Source organism: Plectropomus leopardus, chromosome 23, assembly GCF_008729295.1.
Source record: "Plectropomus leopardus isolate mb chromosome 23, YSFRI_Pleo_2.0, whole genome shotgun sequence".
NCBI classification, from domain to species: domain Eukaryota; kingdom Metazoa; phylum Chordata; class Actinopteri; order Perciformes; family Serranidae; genus Plectropomus; species Plectropomus leopardus.
The window spans coordinates 16,876,040-16,900,968 of record NC_056485.1 but is presented as its reverse complement, the minus strand read 5'-3'; the positions used below and the strand labels follow the sequence as shown (position 1 = coordinate 16,900,968).

The 24,929-nt window shown below is 40.9% G+C and overlaps 1 protein-coding gene across 1 annotated transcript; it reads right to left on the bottom strand.

The window, feature by feature from the left end:
• Positions 1 to 1,592: 1,592 nt before the first annotated feature.
• Positions 1,593 to 20,505, bottom strand: nat8l (N-acetyltransferase 8-like). Its single transcript, XM_042512460.1, has 3 exons — positions 19,899 to 20,505; positions 17,531 to 17,695; positions 1,593 to 2,210 (listed from the first exon to the last, which is right to left on the bottom strand). The coding sequence occupies exons 1-3, from the start codon at positions 20,200 to 20,202 to the stop codon at positions 1,843 to 1,845; spliced, it is 837 nt and encodes a 278-aa protein (XP_042368394.1). The 5' UTR covers positions 20,203 to 20,505; the 3' UTR covers positions 1,593 to 1,842.
• Between the last annotated feature and the right edge of the window lie 4,424 nt (positions 20,506 to 24,929).

Sequence of the window (24,929 nt, the reverse complement as noted above, 5' to 3'; positions counted from 1 at the left end):
GATGGAGGGTGTGGGGTCTAGCCCAGGGTTGCAGACAGATTCATGAATGGGAGGTTTGGGGAGGGGAAGGGTGGCAAGGCAAGGAGGGTCATTGCTAACTTCATGACGATTACATTAGTATTCAATTTTTTTCTGTCTTTTTTTCATCTTATGTGGATTTTTTTGTTTTATTTTGCTTTATATTTTACTTTTTACAAATGGTGTGATGACGTAACTTAGGCTCAGAGTCGTGGATGGCTGAATCTACTGCTGGTTGAATGGTCAGAGGATGGAGGTTGAGATGGAGAGAGGTGTTATGGGAGAAACTTTTTGTTCGCTACATGACTGTATACACAATATAAACACATGGGGGAATGCCAATATACTGGTTTAAATAATTATTTGCTGTTTGTGCTCAGTTATGTACTGTAGGTTTGCAAGTATTGCTAGTAGTCATGTCTTACCCAAGTTGCTCCCCAATAACCTGGATCAAGTATGTGGAGTGTCGTCTACTTTTAGCTACTCGTAATCGTCGTAGTTTTGACGGTAAAATTTGCATATTACAATGTGGTAATATGTGTTAAAAAATCATTAGTCAAATATATTCAAAATGTTAGAATGCATCTTTCAATCAGTAAACATTGTATAAGTACACATAGAAAGTTGTTTACTTAGATAATACTTGACTCGTAGCAAGAAACTTCAAAATAAAAATTCGTTCATGAGGCCTAAGGTCTGGCCTCATCAAGCACGCACACACACACACACACACACACACACACACACACAGTCGTATACTCTCAACAATCTCACACACACACAGACAAGCTCTTACATGCAGCTATATTGTATCATGGGATCTGTCAGCGAGAAACTTCCACCCTCCTCAACCAACCAGAGACCCTCTGGGAAAAGCAGTGATTAATAAAACAATCGAAAAAGAAGGAAAGATCCAATTGAATAAATTGTGAGGACAATGAAGAGGAGGGGTGGTGAGGAAGATGCACTGTGTTGATTCAGGATGCAGGACACACGGTGCATTTTCCACGAACCATTCTGTCATCTCTCACTTCAGGGGTCAGTAACACACTCTCGCTGTGCTTCAATATGGTGTCTTGAGAGACTGGCTAAAAGCCAAATGACTTGTGTGGCGCGACCTGTCCACACACACAAAATGTAACATTGAAGAGCTTTTGTAAAAGAGAGTGTGTACCACGAGCTCCCCCGCCACTTTTTTGTTGTGTGTTTTGCTCTCAATATCCGCCCCTCCCAATTTATCCACTGCTCTGTCCACCCCCAGTGACTCAGAATGCAAATGCACTCTCCTGCGTCTAACCCGTCTGTTGAATTTTTGCTGTGAGGAAATTAGGAGACGTGAAAGGGAAAGGCTTGAGGTTATGGGGGAGGGGTAAAGAGGGCATTGTGGAGTCGTAATGAAGGGGAGTATTGATCAGAGTCACATGGTCTTTAAACCAAAGGGGCAGGGGAGGGTGCCTAGTTTGGGTGCCACTTCAATGTCTTCTGAAAAAGCCAATATTTTTTCCTCTCCCATGGTGAAAAGGGAGGGGCAAAGGTACAAAAAATATCTTAATAAAATAGAGGAAAAGAAACAAAACTCTTATTTAAAATGTAAAATACAAAAACAACAGCAACAAAAGCATAATGAAAACGTTAGTGACTTTAAAGATGAAATAGTAGAAGTGTTAAGTCGAGGTTATCTCTAATGACACAAAATAAATAAAAGCTGTCAGAGGAGAGGATGCGGTCGGGGCTCTCGGGTGAAGGAGGGTCGTTGCTCTCTCTCTCTCTGTCCCTCTCTTTCTCCCCCTCTCCATCTCTCTCTCTCCCTCTCCCTGTCACCTCTCACTCCTCACGGAGCTGCAGGCGGTAGCGGCTGTAGCGGATCTGGAAGAAGAGCCTCTCCAGCGGCGAGCGGGTCATCCCAGGGAGCCTGTAGTCCTCGCTCTGGCCCGTTCGGCGGAAGCCCAGCGACTCGTACAGCTTGTGGGCGGCCAACTTGACGGCTGTTGTGCCGAGGACCACTGCAGCGTAGTTGTTGCGCACGGCAAACTCCAGAACACGACGACCCAGCGCTTTTGCGATGCCTTTGCCACGGTAGCGCGAATCCACTGACATGCGATGCAGCTCCACTGTGTTGTCATCCTCATGACCTTGCGCCGCCACGATCCCCACCACACGTCCATCGAGCACTGCGACCCAGAAACAAGAGCCTGACAGAAACAAGACACAACGAATTAAATTAAATTATGTAGGTTTTATTGAGCATTGTCGACAGAGTTAAACACTTAAAGGCGTCGATCAACATTTTGGGAAAAATTTGAGTTAGATGAGAAGATTAATTGCCACCAGCCAGTTACCTTAGCTTAGCATAAAGACTAGAAACTAGGGGAAACAGCTAGCCTAGCTTTGTCCAACAGTATAAAAAAATAGGCCATCCTCCTTCTCTAAAACGCACTAACTGTTTCCCACCAAATTTTTCATAAGAATTTAGGTTTTTTAAACACAAGAAAATCTGTTAAAAATAGGCGATTTACTTTTTTTCATTGCCAGTAAACGAATACACCTTTAAACACAAAAACCCCTTTCTCAATAAAATAAGCGTGTGCACATGTTTTTTAAACGCGGGAAAACTCGCTGAATATATGCAATTGGTTGCTTTCCAATTGCAAGTAGAGCAGAGCTGTGTACACGGCTCGCCTGCAGCAGACAAGTATGCCTGTCTCTGTGTTATGCGTCTTTTTTTTTTTTTTAATTATTATTCAGTCTCTCTCAAACTCAGCACAGATTACATTTGAAACGATGTTTAAGTGTGCTTCCTTGGAAGAGACAGACGGTAATTTGTGACAGCCTGTCACGGCAACTCACTGTGGCTGGAATTAGCGTCTCACACTGAGCTGCTCCATTATACTGTGAAGCTCGAGACCACATTTCAAACCTCTGTCAGGAACGGTGAATCCAAATATATTTCTATTGTAAAACATTCGCTACTGGTTAAGAAGTCCACACCTTTGCATAAATAAGACAAATGTCAGAGGGCTGATTTAACAAAATATGCATTGTGATGGATGAATGAAAGGAGGAAGTAGATTGAATTGGTGTTTAGCATCAACTCAAAATGAACATCCTGTGTTTCCATTAGCAGCGTGTTGCATCATGCCGTAGCGAATGCTCTGGGAGGAGAGAGAGTAGAAGAGGGGCTGCAGGGAGCATATGAATGAGGAGGGCAGGGATCAGTGTCAGACTGGTGCTTATTGGCATTAGCCGCTCGGTGCTGATTAAAAGGCATGACAGAGTGGTTACTCTGGGCTCACAGTGTAGTGGAGCGGAGACACTGATCTCAGGACAGAGACAAGTTTTGTTTTGATTAGATCAAAAAGTCTGGCATTTTTTCTCTTGTACAAATATTTTCATGTAAAAGCGACAAAGAGAAAAAACCATACTGTATAGAGACTCGCTCTATCACAGAGGTGATTTATCAGACACTCAAAGTGGTGACAGACAGATAAAAAGACTAACACACATACAGACAGACAAACAAGGTTAGACCAATGCAGAGAAAACCGTCGGCAGACAATGCTCCTCCACCAGAGTACTTTGAAGAGCTTGAATATCATCCTGTTTTACTATCAATCGATATTTGTGCTGCAGATAGAAGTTGTTCACTTTGACATGAAGTTTTTTCTTTTTGCCTTTGAAAGACATTTTCAGCAATAACAGTTTAGGTTTTCCCTTGGCGGCTGTATCGGGCTGATAAATCTTAAAAGATATTTAGAGGTGCATGGTTGTGAAAGGATCCAAAAACAGAACACAAGAACTTGCTAAGAGCTAGAACTTGCTAATTATTTTATCAATTCGTTGATTAGTTGTTCGGTCTATGAAATGTATCAGTATTTCCTGAAGCCTAAAATAATGTCCTCAGATGTCTTAATTTGTCCACAATTCAAAGATTTTCAGTTTATGGAGTAAAGGTATCAGACATTTTTAACATATAAGAAGAATTTGTTATGAATATCCCTTATCAAATTAGTTGGTGATTTATTTAAAACAACACAGATTCCGAAAAAAGTTGGTATACTGTGTAAACCGCAAAAATATGAATAAGAATGCAATGATTTACAAATACTTTTCCAACTATATTTAATTTAATGCAGAACAAAGACATGATATCTAATCTTCAAACTGATAAACTTAATAGGTTTTTTTTTTTGTAAATATACACCCATTCTGAATTTGATGCAACACGTCCAAAAAAAGTTGTAACAGAGGCATGTTTACCACTCTGTTACATCACCTTTTCCTTTAACAATACTCACAGCGATTGGGAACTGAGGACACTAATTGTTGAAGTTTTGAAAGTGAAATTGTCCCTCAAGATTCACAAGTACGCTGTCCTCTAAAATCCTCAAGATTTAATGACTTTCTTTGTGGAAAAATGGGCCAAAATCCCACATAAAAACTCTGTGAGAGATTAGTTTCTTTGTGTCTTTTCAAACAAAAGCTTAACCAAGTATTGAATACATTTTACTCTGTGTTTAATACTTTTTCCAATGTCATTCCACTTTATTGCACATAATTTTCATGCAATGAAATGTTTTCTTCATTAGTGTAGTTTTACTGAGTTATTTAATGTCTATTTTAAATTTAATGTGATAAGCTGAATCGGAATTATATCTTATAAACACAATTTTGACATATTTTCTCCACTACATGCCAAAATGGATTTGCACATCACTGCATTCTGTTTCTATACACGTTTTACACAGTGTCCCAACTTTTTGAAATCGAGTTTGTATTTGTCAAATAATATTTGTTGCAGCTCTACGCCCATGTCACCCGCTACAGATGTCATTAGATGTAATGTCTGCATTTGACATTAAAAATCCCTCTTTAACCGACAGTCCGGACATAACCCTGGCAGAATCACTTGTTCGCAGGGTGTCTAATACCCGACTGACATGTTTCTTTTGAAATAATTCCCTTTTGAATCTCAATCAGGCAGTTTATAAAACCAACACAGTGCTTAGGAGCATGCCCCTGCATAATTTCCTTTACCGATCATAATCTGTCAAGGAAAATGACCCTCTCAACCTCCTGTTTTTTTATTACATAACCATGTTCAAACCGCCTCTCCATCAATGTCAGCAGTATTTATTGCATGTGTTGGCAGTGGCTTCATGGTTTTGTGCTAAAATGCCATCTGTTTGTTATAGATAAAGTAAATCTGACTATTCCGTGACTGGCAGCGGCTGACCGTAAAAATCTGTGTCCGTTTGTCCACGAGCTCTGTATCCTAATTCTTGCTCTCTTTCTGCGTCCTTGTGTTTACACAAAACGTCCTCTCTCCTTTATTTCTGCTGAATCTCTCACTGTTATACACACATGGCGTCAAGAACACACACACACACACACACAAACAGGCGGTGACATTAACATCACGCTTCTGCTGGCATCCTGTGTGTAAGGAGGGATTTGATGCCCCTGCAGTCCCGTGTTAAGCTGATCCGGAGGCTTCTGTTACTGAACAACTGTCATATGTAGGTTGCTGCCGCGACAGGAAAACCCAAGTCCCCCCCCCGATAGCTAGACGGAGGTATGGCATCCCAGGGAGACTATCTGAAACCAGAGTTTCACTAATCTCTGAAGGGTTCCTGTTAGCCCAGTTCAGACTTTATGGATTCACCCCGTCTTGTCAAATCAAATTTGTGGGTCAGGTAAGGAGACACTGGTGGAAAACTCCTCTGATCCTACGTTTTATCTCGTCCACTGCGTCTGTAGAAATGTAGGTCAGATGACTGTGCAGTTTACTGACATTAAATGTATCGGTCAATTAGCCACACATTTAACCCTTTAACACCTGGAGGAAATCAGTTTTCTATAGCTGCTTTCAGACGCCTTTCACTAGCATTTAAAACCTCTGAAACCTGGGAAAATTTGATTTTTTAAAATAAAAAAATAAAAAAGAGCAACTTGGTAAGAAATGTCCTGCAAACTGCAAAAAAAAAAAATATATATATATAGTAAAGGAGAAACGAAATTATCTGAAATTTAGTTGGGAGGATTATTAGATTTTTATGTATTTTTTTTAAATGTCCAAAAGGCAGAACATTTAAGTAAAAATAAATAACTGTAACCAACTGTAATGGATAGCGCTTCGAAATGCATGTGTAAAGCATTTGGAAATGCACTCTGAATTTGTTTTAGCCTGTTGTATAAAAAGGAAAGAAAACATAGCTTATATGTAATAAAAACATATACATAATGCTAATTACAGCCCATAAGTGGGGATTTAAAGGCTTCTACAGTTTCTTCCAACAGCCATGTTTGTACATTACCCCCCCCGATCCTCAGCTGCTTTCACCCATCTGGACATTTTTTGCCCTTGCAAAAAAAACTGACATTTTTGGAAGTCCTTCACCCTTAAAAAAGGCAATCAATCACTCATTTCATCCTGCCGTTTGGGGGCCGACAAAGTGTGAAGTCGATAATTTTGGGCTTTGATGGATGACTGTTTAAGAGATTGTCTGCATGACTCAGATTTACAAATTTGTAAGTGCTCAAGTGTCTCGCGGCCTTTGCCAATACTATAGAATGATGTTTCATTATAGGCAGATGCTAAACATGCAGTGTCACCTCCTGTGGCACTCTGCTGGCATTATTATGCTTGTACGTTTGTGTGTGTGTGTGTGTGTGTGTGTGTGTGTGTTGGCGTAGGAGGGGGGAATACGCATCCATAAAGCCCTCCTGACCATCTGTCTGAACTGAGCCGGTGCCAGTAATGAGGACAGGACAGGAAAGCACGCAACTATCCCTCTGCTTATCTCGCCCATCAGACTATGTGTATTACTTAACACTGCGTCTCAAAAATACTCGGATCACATGGAACAATCAACCAAACCAAAATGTTACATTTCTCCTCACCCCTCCTCCCGCTCTGACTCTGCCTTTACGTTGACCTCTAAGCGTCCCGACATCACTGCTAAAGGAGCATCAACGTCTGCTGAGTCTGACACTGCTATTAAACTTTTAAAACTGCATGGATTTAGCGAGCTATCCTTATTTCTGCTTCGAACTGCACTTCCTGGAAATAGGTAGACAGAGCCGACACGGAGAGAAACGAAAAGAACAAAAGGGAGAGAGAGAAAGTTAGAGGAGAAGGCATTATGTTATGCTCCAAAAAGCAGCTTAAATAAGATTAAGATGCTCTAGACTCTCATCACGTCTGCGGATCTGCAACTGAGATGTCACGTCTGATCCAAAGTAAGGGGTGCTTTAAGGCGTACTGTATGCTGCATATTGGCTCCCCATTTGGAAACCCAAGGCTGACATTTAAATTGTGAGGGAAGTGAAAAAGTGACACTCTTCTGGGGTCCTATTACAGAGAAATATCCTAAGCGCTTGTTCTTTCTTAGCCCATTTAGAACCAAATTATACTCCAAGCACAAAGAAATTACTGGACCCGCTGAATTTCTACTCCAAATGCACTTATAAATCAATAGCCAATAATAGGATTAAAATACTTTCCAGTGCGGAGAATCTGAATGTGAGAAATCATATATAGTAAAATGACAATAAATAGTCTTAACTAACTTTTTTTCAATTAAAAAAAACGTGTGTATTTATGTTTATGAATGCTTAATTCATATCAAGGAATAAAGCGATGATGTAGCTCAAGTCAAATCTGTGTATTTGAATGGAGTGAAATAGCATTAATCATAGATCTATACATCTTAGACAAGTTCAAAGTTCATAATCATAAGTTCAAAGTTAGGAAAAATCATGTCTTTCTATTACAGAAGCAGTTCCTGAACTCTCGTCTGTGTCCTATCCTGTCTCAGACCTCCCAAACTGTCTTTAGAAATCTTAAGTGTAAATTTTAATCTTATCTCTTTAATCTCTTCATACCAGCAGGCCGAGCTAGTCTGTGTTTGTCATTCGAAAGGAGAAACTGGAAAACAGTCAGGCAGACTCAAGATGCTGGTTGGCCAGTAGCACATTAACAGCACCCAACATTGAAAGAACAAAGACACGGACAATTACAACCATTTCTGCTGAAGAGCTCAATGGCGAAATCTAATCTTTCTTTTTATCTCTCTCCCTCTTGACTTTAGGCATTTGTTTTTTACTCTTCTAACCTCCGTTTTTCTGCCAATCGAAGGGATTTCATTCACCAAAAGCCTCTGCCGTCTCAGACACCGATTCAACGTGTTTAATTGGCTAAAAAACAAAGACAACGAGGGTCAAGTCTTGTAACACACTACAAAATCTAGGGCAACGGACACTTCACGACCCAAAATTGACCATCAACCACCTGTTGGCTTGGTGTGTCAGGGCCTTGAGCTTCAAGGAGTCGGTAAGACAAGACAGATCTGAAACTTCAGCCTGAAAGTTCCCCTTATCATTAAAACTTTAAAGTGCATCTGCACAACCACTGGCACAGCCCCATGTCTTTCTGCAGGCCTCTCCAGAGCCGGATGTAGCACATAATTCGTCTTGGCAGTCGATATATACTCATTTATACATGGTACAGGAAATGTAACATTCATACACTTTGAGTAGATTTTCAGTCATTATATTTTAATGTTCATGTTGTTTCTTTATTGTCATTGCCATTAGGACAAGGTTTAAGCCATCCTTAGTTAAGATTCCTTAGATGAGAAATCCCAAAGTTAGGATTGTTTATATATATATATATATAGATCTATAGTGTCTACCTGTTATTTAAGGAGAGTCACCAAGTGGTTTGGTGGTAAATTTTACATTGATAAGTGTCCATCCTAAACTAAAACTGTAATTGTAGTGTAAAGTCTGGACACTTCTTTCTCTTTTTTCTTTCTTCCTACTCCTATCTACCTCCGTCTGCAGTGCTCCTGCAATTCATTAGTTAAAGCTGGTAGTCTTGTATGTCACCACAAGATTGATTGGAGAGGGAATGAATAGGACTCCAAAAAAGACCTCAACATTTCCCTGTTGTGCTTTTGAGCAAGTCAGTGAGCCCCCTGTTGCTCCAGCACAGCAGCTCATTGCCGAAGAGTAGAGCTTAATATAGTATTAATACTGCGCACCATCCATGTTTAAGTGTGTGTAACTGAGGCCGGAGAGACATGAATGAGCTTACTCACTCAGGAAAAAAAGTAGTAAGAAAGAGAGCGAGGAAAGCAGGACAGTGAAGAAGAAGAAGTCATTCATCTGTCCTCTCTGAAAGAAAGAGTGCGCGAGCAGAGGAGGAGGGAGGCGCGGCATCTGTGTTAACAGTAATAGTGATGAGCCTGAAAGGATCCATTATTGCTGCGAGGGCATACAAACACGACGGGGGGAGGGAGGACAGAAAATCTACCATTATTACAGAGGGGGAGGGGACCTGAAGAATACAGATGATCTCAAGACAAGAAATAAATCAAGGCGGAGAGTAGAGTGTGAAAAAGAGGGAAGAGCTCTGGAAATCATCCGATTCTCACACAAGCAAAAATCTGATTACCGCGTTCTTAATGCGACAGATCTAATTTCTTTAACTGCTTCACAAGGATATTAATATGGCTTTGTGCATGTGTGTGGGAGTGTTAAATACCGGCTGATGCTGTGATATGAACCCCGTATAAGAGCCGAAAAATTGCACACACAGACACGCACACACACACAGGGATAGTTTTTATGGTGTCTAACGAGATTATTCTCTCCTCCTTTAGATGAAACCTAGAGGGCTAATTCATTCGATAAGCGTTCAGTCTAGACGCCGCCTCACTGTGCTGTCGTTCACTGCTCTGTCCCGAGCACCCTGTGGGTGTAAACCCTGACGAAAGCTCATAAGTGGCTTGACTCTGTCCTCTGTGTTTTGTGTTCTAATAATAATTAAACACTGCGTTTATGGTTATTTTTATGGGTTTCTTTATATGTCTCCGCAGCATGTGAGTCATTGTAGCAGGGCACATTAAGCACCAGTGATTTATGCTTCAGCAGTTGAAACTGTTGCATCACTGCATGATTAATCTGACCCTGCCAGGCATTAAATGGCGAGTAGGCCCGGCTGCTAGTGCTGATATTTCCACCTAGTATATATGCTGCAGCAGTAGGCCATGCTAAAGCATCATTTTCTATCCTAAAAATCAAATTTCACCACATTTTTGTGTCTTGCTTTGCTAAAAAGACACGTGATGTGATGTTTTTTGTTACGGCTGACTATCCACCAGAATCGCACACTCACCGTGTGCAGTTGCCCTGAATGGTTAGATCGCAGCCTGTTTCTTTGCTGCTATCTGTGGCGGTTGCACTCAATACTTGATCAATTTCCAAACAATATGCATTTAAACACAAAATATGGGACAATAGGGGCCAGGCTGTAAAATGCCAAACTAATCCTTTAATATATCCATGACCTGAAAGCCTTTAATTGATACTTTAACCAAAGAGTGTGTAGATAGGCTGCTGTAGCCATCTTGTAAAGCCTGAACAAGGATCTGCTACTGCGAGAGAGAGCCATGAACTCAGTTTATGAACGTTATATATTTATCTTTGTATTTTAACTTTTGCCCTTTAAAGGAGAAATGCTTAAAAATGATTTTGAAAATGATATCTTCCAGGTTATTGGTCCTGCATAACACACGCACCCCTTCATACAAACACAAACACACACTCCTTCTCAGGTCAGAGTGCATGCTGGGAGTATGGATTAGCCTGTCATGTGTAACCCACGTGTCAGCAGTTTCTTCTGTCACGGACAAATGAGTATGAGAGGAGGTGACCGTCAGACACAGGACACACTCTCCAGATGTGTACACAAACAGCGCAATTACAGTGCATGAATAATTAATGTGCGAGAAAGCCTGGATACAGTAAAGGAAGCCTTGACCAACAGCTCAGCGCTTAAGTTAAATCTAATGTGCAAAGGGGAGTGATGCATTGAGCTGTGTGTTGTCACACTTACACAGCATGCACCCTTCCCTGTTATGTTTCCATTAGCTCAGAGGAACGCATCATCCGTCGGTTTTACTGCCTTCCTGCCCATCAACATATGTTGTTTGTTTCTATGCAGCTACATGCCCACATTTTACACACATGCTACACTTTACTGTGCGCATGCCATTGTTCACATGACTGCGACAGCCAGAGCCCCTCTCCCCCGCTTCACACCAACATGCAAAATGTGACTCTAACCTATTACACGCAGACTTTTACTGTGACAGTGCAAATCAGGACCAAGCTCGTTTGGCTCAAAATGCAGAAATCTCTGTCAATAACAGGCTTTAAAATTACCTAAATGTTCCAATAGGTCACCAGAGAGTCAAGATAGTCAGACAAAATGCACAATGCTGTGATTAATGAAGCTGCAGTTGACATGTCATTTTCTCTTTCCAATGAGCGTCTTTGTTCAGTATTGATTTAAGCAGAATGTGAAACAAAGACCGAGGGCAGTGAGATTGCATTGCATTATTAATGAGTGGCTCCTCAAAACGCTGAATAGACGAGTGATACAAACACGTGTTCATGTACTTGCAGCTAAAGTAATGAACTGGTGAGTTCTCCAGTTTCTCAGTATGTTCGGGCTGGAAACAGCAGAGTCAGCCAGAGACGTAAAGGACAACGTGACTAACATTGTGACCGGCTGGAAACTTAATGGATTTTGCAGCCAGCAGCAGTGAAAGAGGTTACAATGTAATCTTCAGGGCAAAGGTGCATCCTCAATGTTCATCCACTAAACGTGTTTGTTTTTGCCGCTGACGGGCTCAGATTATTACTTGAATGTGAGAAAAAATTACGGAGAGGATCCCTACAAAGATAGACCTTTTGTTTAACCAGAAACAGTCCAGAAACTGCCATCCAAACCTACAAGACATCTGCCTAAAGTGCCTTTCCAACTCCTTTAAGTCCAAAACCCCAAAATATATTCAGTTAACAATCATATAAAACTGAGAAAAGCAGTAAAAGCATCAAATTACAAATGATGAAAATGAAAAATACTTGGGTTTTTTTACATGAAAATTTACTTGAAAAATTATTTTATTATTAAAATAGTTAAAAAGTTTAATTGCCTAATTGTTTGAGCACTTGATTCTAGTTTTTTTGTGAATGTACCCAATAATATCCGTAACTTAAGCACCTGCAGCGTAAAAAAAAAAAGGTAGCGCAGTAGCGATGGTATTGTCTGTTGCAAATGATAAATGAACGAATGAGTAGTAAATTACAATTTTCTGCCTTTTTTTCCCAGTTTTTGAAAGACACTGAAGGCTGTTTCCGTGGCTGGGAGGAAACATCACTTCCTCTGTGCCAGGATGATGGATAACCCAGTTGGCCACTGCAGCACCTCCTCTGCACCTTCGGCACAGATGAGGGATCGAGAGGAAGAGGAGGAGGAGGACGAGCGATACAGGTGGGAAACAGAGAGAAAATGCTGTGGCTCAAACCGCAACAGGAGGGAGGGAGAGGAGAGGAAAGGATAGAAGAAAGGGATGCTTTATTAGTCTGAGGTGCTGAGGAGTCAGAAAAATACCCAGGAGATCCCTTTGTCTGTGTGCTAACAAGCAAACTGTTTATTTCTCACACACACATGAAATATATCATATAGTTGAGGAGCTCACTCCTCCCCCAGATGCCCCCATTTTCTATCCAGTGCTCATCTCTTTCCCTCCCCTCACATGTTTTCCCTCCCTCCTCGCTGTCTGTCTGCCTCTTTCTGTCGTCCAGAGCTAAAATAAGCACAGCAGGTACCGGTGGAGGAGGCTCAACACACACACACACACACACACACACACACACACACACACACACAACACACACACACACACACACACACACACACACACACACACACAGAGAGAGAGAGAGCGCTACAATGAGACTGACCGGCAGGTTTTTTAATGTCTCCTGCATTGATGAGACCCTGCAGTGGTCATGAGGCCTCATTAAACAGCCAGTATTACTGAGTGAGTATCTCTTCCAGCCAGGGAGGATTTGGCTCAGTGTGTCATTATATTATATTCACTTTTTAGGTATTCAGTAGCTTCAGAATGACCTGTGGTGATTGAGCGAGTAAAGAGTGCGCTGGAGGGCGGTTTGTTGTCCGCCTACTGTTTGAACATCAGGAGAAACCGTCTTTTTCTTTCTGTATTTACGGCTCCTTTTGCAGAAAAGCTGTTTCATATATCACAGTCTTTACGGGATGAAGTGATGAAAAGTTATGTAATGGTACCAGTAATGGTAGCTGTTACTCGGTTTCATTTCCAATAAGATGGATGAACAACAGTTTTAGATGAGATAGGTGCAGGCATGAACTAGCGCGCGATACAATGAGAAACACTGTTGCAAATGAGCAGAACTATAAAGGTGCCATAAGTAATTACTTAGACTTATGATAGACTTAAAGGGATAGTTCACCTATAGCACTATTTTTTCAATTGAGATATTTTATCTGCTTTCTGAAGCTTGGGAACGCAGAAAAATAATGTTAGCAGACTCGCCTAGCTTGTTCATTATTATACACAAAACCAAAATCTTCTGATTCGTTTTCCAAAATACACAGATTTTATGTGGGAATTAAATGTCAAATTAAAAACCCCGAAATATAAAATAGATTTCTGTACACAATGAAACTGCCACAAACAAAACAAGTCATGTTTTGTCAGCACAATTGACTCCAATTCTCCAGATGGCGTCGAGTTTGGCACATGGGCAAGCCAAAGACAAGCATCTATTTTGGCTTCGATCGCCACACTGTGCATAGGCTGATCAGCCGAATTTAGTGAAGTTCTTTACACAACCAGCTGCTGCCAAATACAACACAGGCGGTGGTTTTCTTCCAAATAATTCCACTGGCTTCGATATGACTCAGTTGTGGTATTTGTAAAATGAAATCAGATTTTTCTTGTTTGAGGGAAATTTAAAGTCTGATCTGATTCATGCACCCATTTATCTGATGACACGTGGATTAATAAAAGTACATATTCAGCATACAAGTACAAAGAAATTAGATCCGTTTTTTGGGGTTTTTTTTTTTTTTACAAGGAATCAGTATTCTTGAGAAAAATACTGTCAATCGATTAAAGTATTTCATCTTATTTTACAGTTTCTCTCAGCCAATGCACCGTAGCTGTTAACACATCATTGGCGGACATATTGATTGCCAGATTGAGTCATTACCGGTTAAGTGCGTCCAAAAAAGAAAAGATGGATGAAAAGAGGAGTGTACGAAGAGATTTGTTCCAGCAGATGTTGTATTTCAATTGCATCAGTTTGCATTTGCCAAGCTCTTATTGAACTGTTGTGTGGTTTCAACGGTTTCTATTTATATCAAAATGAGCTTTAGAAATTTAAATTCTACACGGATCAATTTCTGCAAATAGCCGTATCAGAAAACAAGCTTTTGTCCTTTTTTTTTGTACTGTCGTATACATTTACACTCCCAACCATTGTTCCTTTAATTTGCTTTACGGCCTTCCTGCCTACACACACACACACACACACACACACACACACACTAACACACACACACTTTATTATGTGGCAAATGAAAGAGGTGACAGCCGGCCTTAAGTGGCAGCAGAGTGAGTGATCACAACACACACACAGAGGAGATAAGAGTATTGATCGATGTTGTCGTTTCATGTGTGCAGAGATACATGGCTCCACTCAGCCCAGTCAGGTCTGCCTCTGTTACCCGAGCAGTCTGTGTCCACTTATTAGAGTTTATTCAATTCACATTGTCGAAAAATGTGAGGGGCGGGTAACTGAGGGAATGTGTCCCCTTATTCTCTGCCTTTCTCCCTGTCTTTGAAGGACCAGTGTGTGGGATTTAGGAGGATATAATGACAGAAATGGAATCTGACAAGGTTTTCTTCAGTGTATAATCACTTGAAAATAATGTTTGTATCTACATAGGACGCAGGTCCCCGTCTACAGAGATTGCAATGCTGCACAGCCAGCCAGAGCGAACAAACCAAACACTGGCTCCACATAGAGCCATTTGCGTTTTTACATCAGCCAACGTAGTTAGCAGCCTCTCCTCGACGAGCAATGTCAAAGAAACACTGATTTTTAAAGTGAATCTGCTTTATTCAGTGTTTCAACCGGTTCATATCAACGGGTCTGTTTGTTTTGAAGAGGAAGAGACCTCTGCGGATTATTTACCCCCCGGTAAAAATCTCATAAACCTGTGTGATGCTCTGATGGATCATCCAGCACACCAAGACATCTAACACTAATTAAAAACTGTTTCAGATGAAGCCTCACAAGTTTTCACGCCCTCAAAGACGCACACAAAAACATCTCACACTGTCCTTATGTTGCTTCCTTGCAAGAACTTTTTCAGACACAAACTCCCAAATGTTCTCTTTGAGTAGGCGTTTACTGGTCATTATTGTGGCTGTTATGCAGAGGTGTGGCCTCGAGTCACCTGACAAATTTGATAACTTGACAAAATAATTTTTAAAAAAGACACCAAGTTCGACTTTCAATGATATTGGGGCTGTTTCTGGTTAAAGAAAAGGTCTGTCTCTGTAAAATCTTTTCCATAATGTTGTCAGACACTTATAATAACCATCTGAGCCTGTCAGTGACAAAAACAAACACTTTAAGTGAATGTAAACTGACATTGTGAACATGCCCTGAGTGGTTACATTGCAGCCCATTTTGCAGCGGCAGGCTGCTGCCCTTTTTTCTCAGTACTGGGCCATTATTAATAATTGTCACTTAGACACAATACAAGGGAAAATTGGGTCCAAAAAGGTTAAAAATACTCAAGTTACCCTTTAAGAGTTAAAGTCAAAAGTGAAATAATCAGCTTGGTTCTGCTTTGAACAATTTAGTTAACATCAACTCCACAAATGTCATCGAATTTTGAATAAAACGTTTCTTAAATTCTGATGGGTGCATGCAATTACATCACCTTTTTTCCCATTGAGCCCCGCCCAGTTTAAACCAGTGACAAAAGCAGAGAGAAAAACTAAAAAATGTCTCATGTAAATTGACCAAAACTTACTAAACACCCCATCGCTCAGACTAAAAAAGCTGATGGAGAAAATATGTCCTCAGGGCCTTTAAGTGTTGCACGCATAATCACACACTCCTACATCCTGTACACACTTCACACAACACACACCACAGCAAACGACAGAGACGTGAGAGGTGCCTCTCCATCCGGGCTGCACGTTGGTGCCCAGGTGGTCGTCCCCCTGGGCCCATTCAGCTCACATGGATATAATCATTAGCATTGTCCAAGAGCAGTGGTGCCTGACCCCCTCTAAACCATCTCGGCCCTGCAGCAATAATGGGAATGCTAAATTGCAATTGTGTATGCAGTGGATTACCAGGCCGGAGGGCACAATGTCAGAAAAAAGAGACAATGGGAGGGCAATTGACTGGCTTAACCAACACCTGTTTTTATATCGGCCACGTGGTTTGGGTTAACAGGGGATAAATGTGCCCAAGAAGTCACCGGGGCACTGCATTTGCGGTTCGCTCGCACCCAAAAACTGGACTCCAGGAGAGAATGATTAGTTTGAGATGACACTAGAGGTGGATTGATTTTCCCAATTAGAAGCTGTAGTGGAGGAAATGAGGCTTGCCGACACCGAGTGTACTGCAGAAAGTGTATCAGCAGTTTCCCTCACGCGATCGATAGCTCCCCCCTTCTTTGGCCGTGACCAAGTGGAGCTCAGAGAGGAAGCAAGTGGGGGGAAGGAGTGGGAAAAGAGACGGGGAGGAGGGGTGGAAAAGACGTTTGCAGGAGAAGGGAAGCAGAGAGAGGAGCTGCATATTTGATGAGCTGCTCTCTAGACTCTCGAGAACAGGGAGACTCAACTTGCTTTGCTTAGGGGACACTTTTATGACAGGAGGCCAGGGGCCAGTCGCAGCAGCTCTCTAAGATTTTAGGATGTTTCTGGGATTTTAGTATGTTTTTAGGACTTTTCTCAGATTTTAGGTTGTTTGTTGGATTTCAGGACATTTGTAGGATTTTAGGACGGCGATGATTTTAGGACATTTCTGGGGCTTTAGGATGTTTCTATGATTTTTTGGACATTTCTGGAACTTATTGTTGTTTCTAGGATTTCAGGGCATTTCTTGGATTTTAGGACATTAAGGGACCTCAGTTGAGGTTCTTGACCTCAGTCCTCCATTGGCACTTTTTTATAAACAAGCTCTATTTTGATGCTGTTTTATGCACTCTGGCATCTTATGTGTACTAAGTACAAAAAACAATCCCTAGTGAAAATCACTACTTTTTTTTTGTGAATTAGAAAATGTTTAAGGGGCCATCTAGCAGGGACCAGATTGGGCCCGCAGACCATAGGTAGAGTATCACTGCTGTAGACCCAGTTAGTTTTACAGTTCTGTGTAAGTCACACTGCCTTTCATGTAGTTATTCAGGGTTTTTGTCTTTATCCTTCCAGCTGCAACAAAGTTAGGCCCCAACTTTTTAAAGTAAGAATGATTGCTTCGATATCTTATCTTCATCAGCACTGGTGGTGGAGCATTGCCAATTGACAAAGCAGACAATATTTATCTCATTAACAGCAAGAAAAGCGGCGTTTCCCCCTCGTCTTACCTGTGGGTGTCATGTAATACGCCTCTATGTCAGCCATGTCCGTGTGCAGAGCACGGTCCAGATAACTGTGGATAACTTTCCTGCTGTAGTAGTAGCGAGCACCCATGAGAATGAGGGGTGCGCAGCAGGTCAGCGTGACGGATTTGGTCACGAAAAAGCACATTACTATGGAGAAATGGAAGAAAAATAAACGAAACCTGTCAGAAGAGAGAATCACATGTTTGATTTTGGCGGAATTTGACCCCACACAGACACAGAAACAAGAGAGCAGAGGCAACATGGCATTTTGTTAATAAGTGAAGCATCAAATTTGGTTGCAATATGAACATTTTGATAAAGAGAGACACAGTGGTAAAGTAACATTCATCATACTGTGAAGTAAGGCACTGTTCCTTATTTATGAGAGGGTGAGGGTAGTGCAAAACAGGGGAGGCACTTAAAAATGGCCATTTCTTGTTAAGTTGCTCATCACCCTCATCCCATGTTTTTGGAAAGAAATCAAGCCAATTTGCTCAAAGGGTTAAGGGGAGGGACACTCAACTTTAAATGGTTTAAATGTTTTGTTTTTATTTTAAATACCCTCAGAACCCCAAAACCTGCAAGTGTGTTTGAAGAGCAGTTTTCTGTAAAAATCTCCAAAATCACCATTCGTCATTACCAGGAATTATGAAATAGGGTTGTTTGTAGTGGAGGGAGGGTCATGCTGGGGTGTTACTTTGTTATCATTATAACAAAGTAACACCCCAGCGACCCCGTACTCTGATAAATAAAGTACAGTCCCTAAGCCACATCAGTAGTGTTGAATGAATACCTGAAAGGCATACTTGAGTAAAAATACAAATATCTTAACAGAAAAATACTTTGTTAGAAGTTTAAGGCATCTTTTAGAATATTACTTGAGTAAAGTCTTAAAGTATCTGATTTAATATCATAAACGTAATTTTATAATATTAAGTGTACTTATATATTAAAAGTAAAAATACATTTAAATGTTGGGAATAAAAACGCAAGCAATCAGAATTTTAGGGATAATTAAGTTTGTTTTTCTTCTTAGCATGTACACTATCTTAAAAATGGAGCATGCATTACATTTGATGAAAAACTAGATGTTTTTTTATAACTTAAAGGCTTTAAAGAAAAAAATCCAATTCTACCTTTCTTCCCTATTTTGTAGTCAGTAACTAAGATGCGTAGGAGAAATGTGAAGGAAAAATATCCATTTTATTTAGAAATTGTTGTGGAGTAAAAGTTGATAAAAATATAAAAACTCAAGTAAAGTACAGATACTCCCTAAAAATACAAAAGTACTGTAATGTAGTATTATTACTTCATTGCATTAGATATAGCATCTATAGTATGCACATTAGTATAGATGCAGGAGCACAAAATCTGACAGGGTTAAAAAATAACTGTTATTCATCAAACCAGTTGAGTCCATACTGGAGTAATTGGTGGGATGTGACGCTGGGGGGCGCACAGTGAAAAGCAGGCTGGATGCTGCATAGCATGTTGTTGCGTGGCATGCAATAATCTAGTAGTTAATTTACTCCACTGCACCCAGCGTGGTGTCAAACGTCAGCGTGGAAATGTAGAGAATTGTAAATATTAGCATCGCCAGAGAGCGCACTACAATCGAGTTTGGGGCGTTTCACATGCGAGTTGTGCAGCCAAATTAACACAGCAGGCCAATTTTACTTGCCAAAACAAATAAATATTTTGTATATTTATCATCTTATTAGATTTCGACGTGCGTAACGGCGCCGGTCACGATACATGAGTCTTTAATCTGCAACATCAACAAAAGCAAAATCAGTGCATGACTGGCGCATTGGCTGCCGTGCAGAGGCGGAGGGGAGGGCGCGCGCACACGCACAGCGGGGGATTTTAATGTGGGGAGTGCTTTTTTTTTTTTTTTTTTGAGGGTATACGTGCGCGCACCCCGTGGGCCAATCCTCAAAATGCATCCAGTCATTCATTCCCGGCACCGGTGTGTCATCACATCATCAGCAAGGCCCCGCCGGTTACACACGTGCACCATGCGCCCGGCCATGCCTTTTGTTGCATGATGAGCAACACGCCGGTGGGAAGGGAGCCGCGTCGGCACTCTGTGGCGCTGCAACAGATTTCAACTTCACTGTGCATCGCCTCCAGGGCCGGATTGTGCAGATGGATGTTACATTTGTGTGGCAACTCCTTAAATAAATCTCGTTAGGATGCAAACATCAAAAAAAGCGCAACAGAGATATTATCCTACAACCTGATATGATCTTAGAAATTAGTCTTGAATGTTATGGATTAACTTGTCTATAGCGTTAGAAAAGTTAACATAGGAATAAACATACATGATGCAAGGTAATGGGGTACTTACCTGTCAGAAAAGCATATATAAACTGGGTCTTGGGCTGCTGCCTGAGCCCCCTGAACGCCGTATTGGGTATCCTCTCCATAATACCCTCGTAAAAGATGCGCCGCACCTCCTCTTGGTCCCCGCGCTCGAACTCGCGGATAAAAACCGCATCTTTCCTCACATCCTTGGCCTCGGCGGGGTTCAGAGCCGCGCTGGACGGAGGAGAGCTCCACATGATCGACTCTTTTTTGGTCCCAGGTATAGCATCGTGTTCGTCCGCAACAATTTTAGTCTCGCAAACCATTTTGGGAGACGAAAAATGCATGCAACTGGCCGCAAAAAACAACTGCAAGTTCGGGGGGCAAAAAAAGAAAGGGGCTGAATGAGAGTGAGAATGGATGATGGCGTGAGGTTTTTCTTAAAAAACAGAGAAAACGATGGAGGGGGGATAAGACGAAAGGGGGATGTTCTGCTGCAACCCTGAGCGTTTCTGACGACCAAGACTTGCCGGTGTGATTCAAGCAGTATTTATAAGCGGGCAGGGCGGGTAGATTCAGGTTCAGGGGTTGGGGTGGTCCTCTCGCTGCGCAGATTGGTGGAAGCGATGCGCCGTTAAATGCTGATGGACGAGGGAGGAGGGAGAGACAGCCACTCTTTCTCTCTCTCCCTCTGCATCTGAACGGGCTTGTGTGTATTTTTGAGGATGTGGGCCCATGAGAAGGGGGTGTGATGGTGAGATTGCGTAGAGAGGTTGTTTCTGAAACAGTCTTGGAGGAGCCCCTGTTTGTTGAGACACGAAGGCTATACAGGATGCAGCACAAAGGCGCAAGGTAACGCGGGGGTGATGCGTCAAACAGGAGGAAATAACAGGGCTACTGCAGCTTAGAAAAATCTCTTTTTGTCTATAAATAACACTGGAGCTCATAATAATTCATAATGTAGGACTATAATTCAACTCGTTAGATTTTGCCTTATATGAGCTGCCAGATCGGTGGAAATCGACGTTGTTGCGCAGATAAAAAAAGGTGTGACAATGAAAAAGTGGGACACATCCTGTACAAAGGCACATATTTATATCCTAAAATGAATAGGCATTTAAAAAGACGCCCTAAAAAAGCCTTAAATTCAGCTGGTAGTCGCCCTAATGTGTGCACCAGTGCCTCCTCCGCCTGTTGACTGACAGCTCTGCTGCAGTGCAGTGATTCCTCCACGGCTTCCCTCCGCTTTGTCACCCTGCTCTCTGTTATACATGAGATTATATCTTGCCTTGATGCGCATCTGAAACCTCCCATTTAGCGCATCTGTCGGCGACTTGCAACCGTGCACCGAGCACCAGCGACAATACCGGCTTTACGCACGACTGTGGCAGCGGTGGTGATGATGCTCGATCCGGCCCTTTGTTGTCCCCCGACACTCCCTGTAATTAACCGTGACTGTTATTATACAGTAAAGCTTCGGTGATTTGCGTGCTTTTATTTGAAAGCTTCATAAAAAAATAAGAGAAAATGAAATTTTTAGTCGTTTCACCGCCCGTCAAATGAGAGGAGCGTAAGATATAAAGATGCTGTGCAGGTGGAAAACAGTCTTGTCCATATCAGTGAAATATATTAAGATATAAAATAAAGTCTGCAGCACCGTTTTTGCGCATAACTATCCTCAGATGAATACTATGCAAAGCAGTTTTACCGTCTTTAAGATAACTAGAGTTTCATTAAGGAGCATATTAAAACATGTTCTGTAATGTCTTTGTGAAGTGTGCAGCCTCACAGTCGCATATGTAAAGCAGCAGAACTAGTTTGAACTGGATCATCTGGGGCAACCTGCTATTGATAAGGCTGCATCCACCCCCACTCCCTCCTCCTGAAGGTATCCCCCTCCCCCCTCCTCTTCCCTCCACGAAGCCGGAGGAGGAGGAAGAGGAGGGTTGGCTGATAACCTGCAGAGTCAAAGAGTCCTCACGCTCTCTGCTCAGTCGGGACATTTGTTCTCTTAAAAAAATGCGTCGAAAGATGGGTTTCTACGCATCAGCACCTGTTCTGCAGCGGATCTCAGCATGCCGACCGGGTGGATGCTCTGAGCATGCGCAGTGTTCCTTTTCGGTTGACTCCTGGCAGTGCAGCCTTCAAGTGCTGTCGGTAATGTCGCATTTATGAAATAATAGACCGGCGAAGCTATGAAAATATTTCATTTTAACCCTGAAACCTGAGCAAATTTGCTTAATTTCTTTCAAAAACCTCTGAAGAAGACAATGGGCAACAAAAAGGAGAAATTACCCCAAAATCATCAAGAAATTAGTAAAAAAGTACAAGAAAATTACCTGAAAATTATTTAAAAAAAACAAAACAAAATTTTTAAAAAAGAAAGTAAAAAGTCTTTAAAAAGTTTTAGAATGTAAATCAATTTCATCTAATCTTAAAAAATATAATTATTTTTTTTGTTAAAGTCTTAAAAGTCCAAAGACAAAAAAGGTAGAATTTTATTAACCTTTTTTTTTTTTTTTACATTGCATTGTAAAATCTCAAAGTAATTGGTAAAGTTTTTTAAAAAATAGAGAAAAAAAAATCACAGAATACTTTATCGCTGTCACAGAAGTCATATTTTATATTAAAGTATTACCCTAAGTAATTGGTGTCAGGTATTTTTGGTTATAGTGAAATCAGTCTTACATTTAGTTTTTCGTGGCACTGAAAAAGTCTTGAAAAGTCTTAAATTCCACCTGCTGTAAGCTGTAGGAACCCTGCTTGACACACATCTGCTGTTGTAAGAGCTGCACCACACCCACTAAGGGAAAAAAACCCTTTCATTATGTGTCAAAATTTTAGCCAGTGTTATTATTTCTGACAGCTCATAGCACCAAAACAAATCACGTGTCAGTTTACAGGGAGCAGCACAATACAAAACACTGAAGTGTACCTGCTGATTATGGCGGCAGTGCAAATACAATATTTTCATCAAAAGAGGAAACATTCATAAAAATGAAAGCAGCCCATAACAAAAGGTCAGACCCAAGAGGAAGCTGAATGCTTGTCACATGTGAAACGATGTGACTGATGAGCACTCTGTAACATCAGGCTGTTTGTGTGTTTGTCAGAGGCGAGCGGGGATGGATTTTCAACAGTATAGTAAATTCACAGTACGTGCTGTGAATCAGAAGTGAAAAACAGCAGCATGTCCAGAATTCACAGTTCTTTCAAGCAAATACACATTTATGTTAAGAAGTGTTGTTTTCTCTTCTATTCTCTTTTTTAAAAATATATTTTAGTAGCATTTTTTATACTTTATATAAATTTTATTTAGGAAATGTAGTGAAGTAAAAATTGAAAATTGACAGAAATATGAAAAGTCAAGTAAAGCACAGATGCTCCCAAAAAGTTCTTCAGTAGTGTAACAAAGCCTTATTACTTTATTATATTACAACACTAACTACAGCCTAAATTTATGACTAAAATAGAGCATTGGACAAAGTACACAACTCTATTACTTGCGTCAAAGTATAGATGCTACTGGTCAAATAATACTTCAATAAAAATGAAAGTTGCTGAGTCATTACTTGAGTTAAAGTACCCTAGTACTTTTTTCTCATAGCAACATTGAGTGTTGTTACAATATATTTACAGAACAACTCACTGAATGCTTTTAGAAAACAGTAGATTGAAAAGCTTGTTGAATATGCTGCAAATTTATAGACAAATTGACAAAAGAGCCAACACTGTCATTTCATTTATTTTTTTAATTTAACTGCAGTTCTTGTTTGTCTCTCTGTTTCAACTATCTGCTTGCCAAAATTTAATGTCTCTTCCTCCAACAAATGCCTTATCTGGCAACTGGAACTGCTAGTTTAATAAAAAAAAAATAAATAAACAAAATTATATAAATAAATAAATAAACAACCATCTTAACATCCTAGTTACACACCTTATAACTGTTCAACAGCAACTAGGCTAGAAAATAAAAACAAATGAAAAAAATGAAATAAAATCATAGAAAAAAACGGTATGAATTTCTAACCCCAAAATTAACCTTTAGTTTAATTTGGGGTACCATCCACCCAATTTTTAATTCCAAAAGTGAACTTCTGTTGCCAGTGCAAACAGTTTATGGACTTTTGCATTGTTGAAAATAAAAATAGAATCACCTACTGACTTGAAAAAAAAGAAATTTAGTGGTCTAAAAAAATGCAATATTTGTCTTTCAAACTGTAGTCGAATCAAAGTAATACGCCCCCCCAAAAAAGTCAAGTTAAATACAAATAATCAAATACAGTATGTAACTTCAGTACTTAAGTACTTAAGTACTTTGTTACTGTCCACATAATAATATGATTAATTACACCAAGCACGCAAAAAGAAGTTAAGAAATAACTGATTTTATGATGGCATATTAAAAATGTATGCTGTTAATTTGTGGATATTTAAGTATATGTGTTATGTGGTTTGGCAGGGGCATGTTTTGAGTTCTGGTAATGAACTTGTTTTACTTTTACCGCTGGACTCGTTTTCTCACAGACCCTTGCTCGGTCGTTTGTTTATTCACAGGAAAAAAAACTGTTAAGAAATAACTGATTTTATGATGGCGTACTTAACATTCTGCTCAGAAAAACCCAGAGGGAGAGCAACAGTCACCCCCACCCAAGGAGTACTCTGAGCCAAAGAGGCGTCAGAGTGAAGACGAGGAGGGGTCTCCACAAGCCTCCATCCCCCTTTACAACCACAGCACCTTCGACGGTCCACCTGCCTCACCCCCTGAAACACCCACCAGGTCTCTCTCCCTCCTCACCCCACCTGGAGTCCACTGACCAGATGAAGGAGCTGGTCAATGCTGGACTAAGATGTACCCTCTCCTATCTTCTCTCCTCCAACACAGGCTCCCCCCCCTACCCCCTGCCCCTCCGAGGAAGCATCCTGTACTGTCTCCTCAACCCGACAAGGATGATAAGGCTGCCTGTGTTACAAGCACAAACTGATGTGTTCTGGGTCCAGGCTGCAGGATTACCAGCAGTCATGAGTCGTCCCAGGCCAAGCCGGGGCCCTGTATGCTATCAGTTTACAAAAT

What these genes read in the sequence shown, in the direction of transcription:
- nat8l (XM_042512460.1), bottom strand. Translation starts at nt 20,202, where the DNA reads ATGCATTTTTCGTCTCCCAAAATGGTTTGCGAGACTAAAATTGTTGCG. An exon ending in TATATATGCTTTTCTGACAG is followed by an intron (nt 17,696 to 19,898) that starts GTAAGTACCCCA and finishes ATTTCTCCATAG; the next exon opens with TAATGTGCTTTTTCGTGACC. An exon ending in GTATTACATGACACCCACAG is followed by an intron (nt 2,211 to 17,530) that starts GTAAGACGAGGG and finishes TGTTTCTGTCAG; the next exon opens with GCTCTTGTTTCTGGGTCGCA.